The sequence below is a fragment of the Octopus sinensis genome, linkage group LG4, assembly GCF_006345805.1.
Source record: "Octopus sinensis linkage group LG4, ASM634580v1, whole genome shotgun sequence".
NCBI classification, from domain to species: Eukaryota; Metazoa; Mollusca; class Cephalopoda; order Octopoda; family Octopodidae; genus Octopus; species Octopus sinensis.
The window spans coordinates 81,681,751-81,694,742 of NC_043000.1; the positions used below are offsets into that span (position 1 = coordinate 81,681,751).

Sequence of the window (12,992 nt, forward strand, 5' to 3'; positions counted from 1 at the left end):
AAAAATTTGCCATGATAGATCGCTAGCCACTAAACCTATTTCATTTTCTCTCCCTGTGAATTTCTGTGTTCTTTTCTGTCGAAGAGCGTAGGCTCGAAACATAAAACACTTTCTCACTTCCCAAGTGTTAAACTAATACATCTGTTTGTTGTTTACATACCCATATTCGTCTTTTGGTTTTTGTAAATTCTCACTATATATATATATATATACACATACACACACAAATACGTGACTGTGCACAAACACTCAAATCTATTAGGATGTACAATCAACAGAAAATACACCTTAACATTACACTTTATTTATTAGTTTGAAGCTGATGTTTTACTATTCATTAGCCTGAGTATCACAATTAGGTGCATTCAGGCAAAAGGTTATGAATAATCCTTCATTTGCTCAAACACAGACATAATTCATTTGGAATAGCAATGAAATGAATCCTCAGATTTGAATACATATTACATACGTTTATACATTTATTTCTCTACATAGCACACACTTATGTGTGTGTGTGTGTGTACACGCATGCATGTATGTATATATATGTCTATTTGTATGTGAGTGTGAACACACATACCCGTTCTCATAACATCTACTTTTCGGTTCTAGCATACACTGCATGAAGATTGTTTAAGTTGATACCTCTACAAACTGGACACTCTTCCTATCACCAACTCTTCACCTGTTTCCACATAAGGTAACTTTACCCTCCTTTGTCCCGTAAACAGCTCAATGGTTAAGCATGCTCTTGCAGATCGATAATAAAGAAACACCATTTATGTATTACAATAACTTTTTCCTTCAATCAGTAAGCACATGTCACAACAAAGAAATGCACACACACACACATACATAAGTAAATACAAGATTATATATATCTTTTATCTCTTGTTTCAGTCATTAGACAGTAGTCATACTGGGGTGCAGCCTTCAAGAATTTTTAGTCAGATATATCGATCCCAGTACTTTCTTCTTTTTTTTAAAGCCTGGTATTTACTCTCAGTCTCTTCTGCTGAACCACTAAGTTATGGTAAACACACACAAAAGATTCTTCCAGTTTCCATTTTCTAAATCTCACAATGCCTAACTTGCAAGCTATAGTAGAAAACACCAGCTGACAGTGTCCTTGTAGTAGGAACAAATCCCAAACCATGTCCTTTTAAAGTGAACTTCTTAACCATAGAGTTATATCTGCACTTACATACATTACCCTTGCTTGTTTGAGAAGTGACAAATGTAAGGAAGTGACCAGCCTGTAATAATTCAGATATGCAATACATTTTTAGTTTACTATAGAGTTTAGTGAGCCACTACATTAACAGTACCCTGAGAAGTGTACCATACTAACCAGACAATGTACCCACACAATGCAAGTAAAACTATCACTCTCAAATAAAAAAAAAAAAAGGAAAAGTGCAACAATAGGAGGAGGAGGAGGAAGAGTTGGAATAGACTTAACCTATTTACAAGAGAGGGAAGGAGGGAAAAAGAGTATAAATGAATAGATTTGAACTACAATATAGTTAAAGGAGGTAAGGCCTGTGAGGTAGAAATAGGAGAATGAAGATAAAACTATCTGTATGCATGTAAACACACACAAATATGTAACATACATATTCAAATACACACATTGGGTATGTGTGTGTGTATTTAAATACATGCATATTATCATCTTGTTCTATATATATATATATATATTTATATATATATATATATTTATTTATTTATAATCACATACAGCATATATGTTGATGGAACTTCAGCTGGTTTCCATAATAAGTACATTATTCAATCACTTGTACAACACTTGTGTAAGTGGTAGGGTATTCCACACATATGTATTAACAAATTATCCAGATAAAATCAGCACAAAACTGCATGACAAGTCTGGCTTTTTGAATAACTGGCACAGTGATTGTGAATAAACTTCTTAACCACAGAGCCATGCTTGCAACATGCATGCACATACACACATACAATGTTACAAAAGGTTTGCCATCCATTCATAAATGACAACCTGGATCCTAAATGTTTTTTTGAAAAACTCAAACCAAAATGTAATTGAGTACACTATGGGGCAAGAGGTTGACAGTATAGAAACTACTGAACTGAACTGAGATCCTTCAGATGTGGCCTGAAATGCCTCACTCCACCTATTTGAAAAGAAGCATAATACAGCAGGTAAGAGTTGGCAACACAAAAAAGAAAAAAATACATCTGACCAACGAAAGTCTGCATCAGTAAGTTTCAGTCAATCCATGCCAGCATGGAAAAGTGGATGTTAAAATGGCAATGATACACACACATGCTGATATTATCAAAATATAAATTAAAACATTGTTACTATTAGTTTTATGGCTGAGTTTAACTCAGGCAATATAAAATAAACAGCTTCTACAAAGAGAAATCTGGAGGTTTATGAAATTATGAAAATTTTGAAAGCAATTTTTACTCTTATACCACCTCAGACAAACTAAATAGTAATAACAATGTTTAAATCAATACAGTGATTTCATATTTTGGCACAAGGCCAGCAATTTTTTTGGGGGGAGGGTAAGTAAACTGCATTGTCCCCAGTGCTTAACTGGTACTCATTTTATCAAACTTGAAAGGATGAAAGACAAAGTCAACCTTGGCAGAATTTGAACTCAGAACATAAGGATGGACAAAACGCTGCTAAGCATTTTGCCTGGCATGCTAATGATTCTGCCAGCTCATTGCCTCTCAATGTGGTTGCTCAACACGCTAGATACAGCAACCTGATCTTTAATATTTAAAAAAAACAAACAAGAAACAACCATATTAGACAATATATAATCCCAAGACATACTAAATAAATAGGATGGTCATAGTCAGAATACCTTTGACCATATGCATCCTTGATTAGGGCTGAATTTAAGGCTACAGAACAACAAGAACTCTTAGAAATAATGTCAGTTATCAACAAAGGAAAGAGCTGTCCCCATTCCCTCCTGCCTTATCAACTGATATCTCTAAACTGTCATCTTTGGCTTCCTCTCAACAATTCTGCCTTATCAGTTAGTAAAAAACAGATAAGGATATGAAAGTGGCAGGAAGGTGGGGACAAAGATACACAGAAACAGAACAACCAGGTGGGCAATATCAAATGCAAGGAAATGGACAGAACAGAGATAGGTCAATAAGGCTTGAAGGACAAAGAATATTCTATAAATTAAAATACACACACCCACACACCATGAGGGTAGGGGGATAGCAATATCCCATTTCACTTGACCAATAGTCTTCCTACAACTTTTTTTAATATTTTTTCACACAAACTCATTGCAAATTCACAAGTCTCCACTAAGCTTCCTATTTGTCTCTGTGTCAGACAAACTTATGCACTGTAATTCAGGATGAGATGAGATAGGCCAGCCACAAGTCAACTAATGCTTTGCTAGTGAAACTTAATAAACAAACTCTGCTGAAAACCATCATGTGTACGCTTGCATGTACATGTGTACGGTTGTGTCAATGTTTAACAGTGAAAGCTGGTGTGCTTAATTGCATCACTTTCATCCCCACTGCTTACTCAAAAACATTTTTAAGATGATGAATGTAAGAAGAAATGAATTTAAGAGAAAATAAACACCCAATTGAAATTGTAAACTGAGGTCAATATGATTCACTAAAAACCTTTGAAGACTGCAGCCAATTGACTGGAACCAGCTAAAGGATATAACACCAGTTTTATATGAAGTAACATTAACAAAGAGATCTTGTGTTACATAGTTCTCTTCAGATAATATTCTTCAAATATTTTGGTGCCATGAAGTAATGTAGAATAAAATGCTCTAGTCAGAAACAATAAACATCTAAAGGAGAATTGAACTTCAGGTCTTTAAGCTGGTGGCTCAATTCCTTAGACAATTGGTCTCCTTAACTTTACACATGAGTGGCAACAGAGAAAGTGAGAGAGACTAACAAAGACAGATCAAATTGTAAACAATGGCTTAGCCATGTACACAAATTCAAATTAGCTAATTAGAAAATAAAATACATAAATCAATCATTCTATGGAAAGAGAGAAAGGGTATCTGTATACAGAAAGAGAGAGGGGGAGGAATGAGAGAACGAGAGAAAGTGTGTGTAAGAGAGAGAGAAGAATGGGACACTACCTCATAGTCTCGTGACCTTTCCGACCTTCGATAACAGCAACAAAAATTTGTTAATTCTTCTGTTGTACAAGCATCAAAGAAATCTGGAAAAATAATGAAAAAACAGGTTCAAAATTAAGAAAAAAAACACACTAAAATTGACTCCAAGTGACATGCTATTAGCATCAATTTACTTCCATTACACCCACATCTCCTCCAATAAAAAAAAAAAAATAAATGCCTTGGCTTATCTCATCACAAAGAATGAATTGCACTTTTGTATCTCAAGTCAGCCAAGTCTAAATGTTTATTAGCAAGACTGATACATCAAAAAATTTAATATTTTAAAAATTGGTTTAATTATTTGTTATTAGAAATGTTTCATTATTTATTTTTTTCAGTTAGAAATTTGGATATCAAAAGACAATTGTACTTAATATATCGTACATATATTGGATGATGCAAAAAAAAAATTTAATGTTTAATCAAAAATTACACCTGTGAAGAAGAGATTAAAAAAAAAAATTGGCTCCAATTATAGTCTCCTCATTAGCAGTTAGTATTGATGGATGTAGTTGTTATAAGTAAACCTTCTTTGATCCAGCAGTGATTATGATGAAAGATCTTCCAGTCATGCCCATATCTTTTATTCAGCCACAGTGTAACTAGAACTACATTATTCAGAGAGTCTTTCTTTTATGTAAGATAACAGGATGTGATTTCAGAGATATTTTCTTGCTACTGCACATGTCTACCAGCACTGGGGTGAACTAGGCCTGATGCAACATTAACAACAGTACATTCAATAAAGGCTGGTGTTTGGAAGTATCTTTACATTAAGCTGATAAGAGATTAACATAGTCCTATAGACAAAATGCTAATAAGGAACCTCAGTTAATTATTCCAGACCTGGAGCCAATTCCAAGCAACTGAATGTAATGAGATCAAATACAGAATCAAGTGGAAGTGAATCTAAGACAAAAGTTCAATGCATGAAATACATGAAGACTATTGCAGAAGACAAAGGACTCACTTAAACCCTACTTATTCCTTAAATCAACAAAACTAAAAGATCCCTTCCTGCCTCTGTATTATCTGTAGCACTTTTAATCAGCTCCTTGCAACTGTGTGTGAGTGTATTTGTGTGTATGAAAGAGAGAAAAAATAAATTGTCAGACAATTTTTGTTGATTTATTAATTACTTATTTTGACACTTTTACTGTTACATATGTAACCGTCTGATATATGTTCTGGTCTCAATTTCAGTGAAACAAAAGTGTCGCCATCCTTAAACAGTTGTAACAATACACTGGTTTGTACAGTTGCTCAATCTACTACAAATAGCAACCAAATCTCTCCACTACAAAACACCATACCATCTTGGAGAAGGACACATTGAAGGTAGTCAAGGTTCACTGTACTGAAGAAAAAGAAGGGTTGTTCATGGGTGGAGTGCCTTGGCTCACAATTCAACTAAATCAAGCATATGCTGGAGTTAAACAACAGGCTTAAAGTATTAATGGCTGCACATTCTCAAATTGATAAACTAACCAACCAGTTGTGTAGTTTACCAAACGTTCACACTGTATGTATTCAAAATCAGTGGGGTGGAATGCTTGGTCAATCCAGTAAATAACCATGACTTCAATATTCACTGGCTCTCAATTTCCATTGTGTTTCATATATCCTGTATACACCCTTTCCTTCAACCCAGTATCTATGCCTATTATATACACACACACAAACACACATTAGGCCAGTTAAAGCAATGATTCCAGTTCATTTGTCAAGGCTGTAGATATTTTGACCAGTTACCAGTTACAGTCAGCTTTCATGGTCTGCCTACTCACTTACCCTCTGGTCTTTCAACTGTCCACAAGGTCATGACATTTGAATGACAGACAGCATGGGTACAGTTTCTGGAAGGCACCAGCTTATAGTGGTCATATCAATTAACTAGCATTTCAGATCATCCTTCTCTTTTCAAGACCACCATATTTTCTGAAAGATATTGCTGCTATCTTTAGCTGGTAAAGTGACCCTGTAAAAACTATACAAAACCACGTCTTCTCAGTGACCACAAGAAATAATTGTGGTGGTTGGCAAAAGGTTTAACTTTACATTATTTTCTCAAGATTTTTATTTAAAACACACTTGCCTTTGTTTAAATCAATACTAATTTATAAACAACAATCTGCAATGGTTTACTAAAAGAAAATGCCTTTTGTCAATGGTCATTAATTTGGTTCAGTCATTAGACTGTGGCCCTGTCGGGGTACTGTCTAGAAGTATTTCAGTCGAAAAAAAAAAAGGTAGTCTCAGATGACTTTGTAAGAAAAGTATTAAAACATGGGATTAGTTTGAATGTCTAACAATCACTTTATTAAGGATTGTAAATTAAATATTTAATCTATTAATCATAAAGCCTGCATTTTGTGAGAGAAATAATATATTATATAGACTTCAATCAATACTTGACTGATTCTTTATTTTACTGACCTAGGAGGGATGAAAGGCAAAGTGACCTTGGCAGGATTTGACCTCAGGAGCAGTAAACAAATACTGCATGACATTTTGTCTGATGTGCTAGCAATTCTGCCATTTCATCACCCTTCCTACCAATAATAACTGTTTCTGATTTATGCCCAAAGACTGCAATTCTGAAGGGAGAGATTAGTTGATACCATTGACCTTAAAACTACCTGGTACTTTATTTCACTGAACCCAGGGGGATAAACATGAAAAATGGGTCTCAGCTTGATTTAAACTCTGAATATAAATGGCCATAACTGAAGATGGCAAATAATTTTGTCCTATGCTTCAATGATTCTACAAATCCATATAATAGTAATGATAGCAAATTTGACACAAGGCTAGCTGTTTTAGCAGGAGAGGGTTAGTCAATTACATTGATCCCCTGGTACTTATTTTATCAACTGATACTTATTTTATCAACCAGGAAAGGATGTAAAGCCAAGCTGACTTTGGTAGAATTTGAACTCAGAATGTAAAAAACCAGAAGAAATGTCACTAAGCATTTTGTCTGACACAATGACAATTCAGCAATTCAACAAAATGAGATGCCTGGAACTGATTTTATACACCTACAGCTGAGGGATATATAAGAAAGACAAAGTTATCCTAAATGGTTTGGAACTGAATGTAAGCAGACAAAACTAATCACCACAAGGTAGTTAATCATGGACTCTCTATTTTTAATCATGACTGACTGACCTAGGGCTAAACAACACTAATTTCTGTAAGTATTAGTCAGAGGAAACTATGATGTCACGTGTATGAGAGAGTGATTAGTGGAAAGATTCTTTGTTTTAATCATTCTGTCACTTTACAGACTATCAAATAGCTATACTAAATTCTTACATGTGCGGATATATGTAATAAGAATATGTAGAACATTGTATGTTTAGAACAAACACTGACTCGTTCTTTCTCTGTCCCTTTCTGTTTATATTTTGTTATGTTGTGCATGTACGCACGCGCAGACACACCCACCCACGTATAGCAATGTATTTCATCATCTTAATGATGCAGAAGTCAGGGTGGCAGCAGAGCTAGAGAAAGGGGTGTAAGGAGGCAGGGCTTGGGTGGAAAGTTGGGTAAGTTAAGTAGTTAGGGAGTGGCTGGAGAAGAATCAGGGGAGGGTGTTGGAGGGAGGAGGAGAAAGGAGAGTGTAAGGAGCTTACCAATAGTAGTGGTGGAAGAGGCAGAATAGGGAGTATGGTTTGCAGAAGTAAATTGTTTTTGAAGCATTGACACAAACATTGAATTACCATCCACCACACACCCCCAACATCCACCTTCACCATCATCACCACAAGGTCAACTTATGTAAGTAATTATTTAACCCTGGGTCAGCCCTGATCCAGTAGTCATGATCAAAGGCATTCTAGGTGAGACAATTTTGTCTTTGTATATCTAAGGATTACATTATCCACAGCATCTGTCTATTTGGAAGACGGCTGCTATTTCTACCAGGTCAAATTGGAAAGCATAAAAGTTCGTGAGAGGGGGTGGTGGAAAGGCAAGGGGTACATACCAATGGTAATAATTTCAGATCTGTTTGGCGATAAGACACAAGATTCCAGCTCCAAACTTCTCTCAGGATCATCAACCAACTCCCCCACCACCATCACACACCCATACTCAAACAAAATATTTCCCCAACCCCATCCCGCACACCATCAAAAATACGTAAGCATTCCTCCACTAGAAAAAATTCATAGTCCAATAAAATAACATAGACATATACTGACAGCTGTTCATACATTCATACATATGCTTAAACACATACATGCAGTCTTTGAGAAAAAAGACGAAAAAATAGCCAGATTGCTTTCCCTCTGTGTGTGTGTGTTATATAGTAACATAATACTGTGTGACACCATCTGATTATGGGTGTGAAGGTAGTGATGGTGGGTGGTAAGAAATGGTTCTAGAACTACCAGGGAAGAATGAGAAAGAAAATTTTAGTAATACAAGTCTCTATATGTATACACTCAAGGATATATATATAATGTTTGTGCATTAGGAATAAACAAAAATTGTGTCTCCATTTTCTTTATTCTTCTCAACAAGCTGAGTCTTCAAACATTAGTGATTTACATTGACAACAGCAACAGAGAAAGCAGAAGGGAGTAGCCTTCTTTGCTTCAAATATTCTATAACTTAAGAATGGTTGTAGTGGTGCTGGTATTAGACCAGTTTGGGAGAGAGGGAGAGAGAGAGAGAGAGAGAGAGAGAGCAGTGGGAGTAGAGGGTTTACAGATAAGTTAGAGAGAAAGGGCAGGAGGGAGCTGAAACTATGAAAACAAACAAAAAACAAAATAATAATAAAAAATAACTAGTGGTGCCAGAGAATCTAAGCTAAGAAAGAGGGTAGTGTTGGGAAGAGAGGTATGGTGAAGGGGTAAGGTGGGGTGGGGGACACAGTGTAGGGTGTATATCAGGAAGTCCTGTGGAATGTAACAGTGGCCTAATTAATAGTCATGCTTTGAAAACAAAATTAGATTCTTCCACATCAACGTTTTACAATTTATATATATAAAAAAAAGACACTGCACCATACTAAATTGTACTGCAAGTTGTTATTGTTTAACACCAGGTCAATCTTGATCAAGAGCACCATATGCAAATGTACCCAGAACTACATTGTCAAGGAAATTTGGCTGTTATTTCTACTATATTGAGTAAGAAACATGGAACTATCTAATTTTTTCATTTTTTTTCACCTCAACAATTATTTCTAGCTAACATATTTAATGGTACCTACATTAAATATGTTACTTATTTAACTCTGGCTTTTTTTCGTCAGATGTCAACCCTGAGTAATTTGTACTATAATTACAGTAGGATACCATGGAAGTTTTAGTTGTTTCAGGTCAGTTCTAATTGAGGCACACCTATGACCATCCCATATTTTTCCTAGAGTGAACCCAATGTGCCACCCCACCCCCAGTGTTTTCTTTGAATGAAGGTTAAGTGCAATTTGAGAGATCTGTCTGTCTATTTCCAGCAGGCTGAGAACAAGTTGCTTAGTTTGACAACATCACTGCTGATGTCATCAGTTATCAGAAGGATGGAGTGAGTACAAGGATGGGTTGGTGAGACAATATTACTTACTAATATTCTGTCACACAGCTAACAGCAGATAAGGATTTCAAGGGCATTTTCAATGCACAGTACCTCAGGCTGTCTTCTGCTACAGCCCCGGGCCAATCAAAGACTTATGAATGGATTTGGCAGATGGAAACTGAAAGAAGTCCATTGTATGTGTATAGACGAGGGGGTGTTGAAAAGTTCCTGGCTTTGGGTAAAAGAAAAAACAGGAGGATCTGTTAATTTTATTCAACATATTCTCCTCCCAGATTCACATACATTTGTGTTTGTGATTCCTCACCACTACCACCATGATAATTGGTGTTGGTTTGTTTACATCCCCATAACTTGGTGGTTCAGCAAAATAGAGACTAATAGAATAAGTACCAGGCTTTACAAAATTAATACAGGAGCCAAATCATTTGACTAAAATCTTTCAAGGTGGTGTCCCAGCATGGCCACAGTTCAATGACTGAAAGATATATATCTGTGTATCTATGTATGTGCACTCATACATTTTCATCACTGTTCTAACATGCATTTAACCACGCCTGCATGAGTCAGAAAATTTACTGAGGCACATTTTCCTAAGATTTGATGCTTTTGTTGTCACCAACTCCCACCTGTTTCAAAGTAAGCCAACATTTACTCTGGTCTTTTAAACCCAAACAGCATAATGGCCGGACATATTTTCAGAGAAGAATGAAAACAAAATGACATTGCTGATATGATGATGTCTGTTTATAATTAGCATGGGGCGTCAAGACAAAGAGATCCAAATGCACAATAGGTTTCTTTTAGTTCCTATCTACCAAATCCATAAACAAAACTCAGGTTGGTCTATGGCTCTAGATTATAGCAGTGAAATTGAACCCAAAACAATGTAGGTGTAAAACGAACTTCTTAACTACATAGGCATGTGTGCACCTATATACTCTTTCTCACATATATATATATACACATGCATATGCACACACATATACATATGAATATGCACACATATACATATCTATAAACAGATACACATAACAGACTTCCACATAGTTTGTGTCAACCAAATTCCACTCACACTCTCCAATATTTCGCTGTTCTGTTACTACTTCTGCTATTGCCCAAACCTTCACCACTAAAGTATACAACTCTTGCAATGTAAGCATAAAAAGTAAAATTTTAATTCTACCACTTATATACTATACATATGTATGTTCAAAAATGATGATGTTTGTGCATACATATTGTAAAACAATGTTGAATAATAAGCAATCACCTAACCCATACTGGCATGGAAAAATGGTTGTAAAATAAACAAAGAAGCAAGTATGGCAAGCCAGAGTGAGAACAATTATATTCAAACATACACACACACACAGACATATATATTTTTATATATTTACATACATACACACATGCTGCATCATTTATGTCAGACTGCATTATCTCTCCTTACAACACCCACATTGTATTTTCATATCTTGTAAGATCAATAAAATAAGCAACAAAGTCAACATAATCAATTAAAATGTTTGAAGGTGCCGCCCCAGCACTGTCACAGTCCAATGAATGAAACTAATAAAAACAAATTAAGAAAAGAAGAATAGGATACATGCACTGAATGTATTGCAGAATTGAACTAAGGACATTTCTGTTTTAAACCAAGTGTGGCTGTTGAGAAAAATTATGCCAATAGCCTTGTATGTTTTATATAGTAGCTCAAGATAAGGCGAGATTAATAAAACACAGGAGGTCAGTGTTTTGAAATTGTAGATTGTGGGTAGGGCTAAAGAGCACTGGAGGATGTGATAGACATGTTCAGAGAAGCAACCATACACACAACACTCAGTTTCACTGATGAAACAAGTACCGCAATGTCTGCATATGATGCAGTGTAGGACAAATTGATGTTTTGGGTGATTTATTACTGGAATTTGGGATCAGTGATTGCTGTAGCATATGTGGCAAGCAGAAGTGAAAATACTGCTTTGTTGAATGTGCTGTAGAAGATGAAAAACTTTCCTTCTCTTTTGAAGGGCATGTGGTGCAGGCAAGTTTAGAGCTACTAAGGGCTCAGAGAAAAGAAACTGGAAATTGCAGAGAAGAGTGTTTCAATGGGAAGGTGGCCAAAGAAAGAGTGAAGAGGTGCAGGAAAGATAAGAATGGTTATGGGGTATCACATATATGCAACGATTAAGTCCCTGACTTTTCCTGTCATTCTCCACCGTGTGCATAGGCTCATGGATTAATGATAAGCAAACATTATTCTCACTCACTCAAAGATTTTTGCTAAAAACATTACAAGCACCACTTTCACTGACATACAACAAACTTAAGAAACCAACAGAAAGTTTCGCAATAAATATCTTTGTTAATATAGACTATCACTACTATGCTGAATGCTTGGATTCAGTTTTACTTTTAAAAATACACACAAACACACGTATATTATATATATATATATGAGCCAGTGCCACCTCACTGGCTCCCATGCCGGTGACATGTAAAAAGCACCATCCGAGCATGGTTGATGCCAGTGCCACCTCACTGTTCCCCGTGCCAGTGGCATGTAAAAAGCACCCACTATGCTTCAGAGTGGTTGGCATTAGGAAGAGCATCCAGCTGTAAAAACCTTGCCAGATCAGATTGGAGCCTGGTGCAGCCACAGTCAAATCATTCAACCCATGTCAGCATGGTAACTGGTTGTTAAACGATGGTGATGATGATAATAATATACACACATATCAGTTACCCTTTATCTATACATAAGTAGTCAAGTCCTTATCTTCAAATCTAATATCAGTAAATATATATATATATATATATATACATACACCTATATGCACCATACACTCCTATTCCCATGCTATCTAGCTGCATATATATATATATATATATATATATATATACACATGTAAAATAACAAAATTCAATTTATTCAGGATGACTAGCAAATTCTCAGAAAACAATAAACCCTGTCCAGCAAGATAGAGTGGCTTTAGATAAAATAAAAAAGTTGATTTATTATACATCCATTGAAAAGGATATTTCATCATGAAAAAAATAAAAATATAAAAAAAAAACATTGCTTTTCTAAGAATACTGAACTTCCTGGTTTACTTATATTCATGGTGAGAGTGTATGTGATGTTACATTATCTAGGTATAGTAGTACATACAAATACAAATATGTTTCAATGATAAATAGAATGTACTTATATTTTCAGGAAGTAGAAAACAATTTTGAACATTAGAACTTGAATAA

The 12,992-nt window shown here is 35.5% G+C and overlaps 1 protein-coding gene across 3 annotated transcripts in view; it reads right to left on the reverse strand.

Annotated features, from left to right (window-relative positions):
* The window catches only part of LOC115210952, a 157,602-nt gene that overhangs the window by 16,855 nt on the left and 127,755 nt on the right, over positions 1–12,992 (reverse strand). For all 3 annotated transcript variants that reach the window (XM_029779749.2, XM_036502202.1, XM_029779748.2), the window contains one exon: positions 4,143–4,225. In XM_029779749.2, coding sequence (XP_029635609.1) covers positions 4,143–4,225 — 83 coding nt within the window. The remainder of the gene's footprint in view (positions 1–4,142; positions 4,226–12,992) is intronic.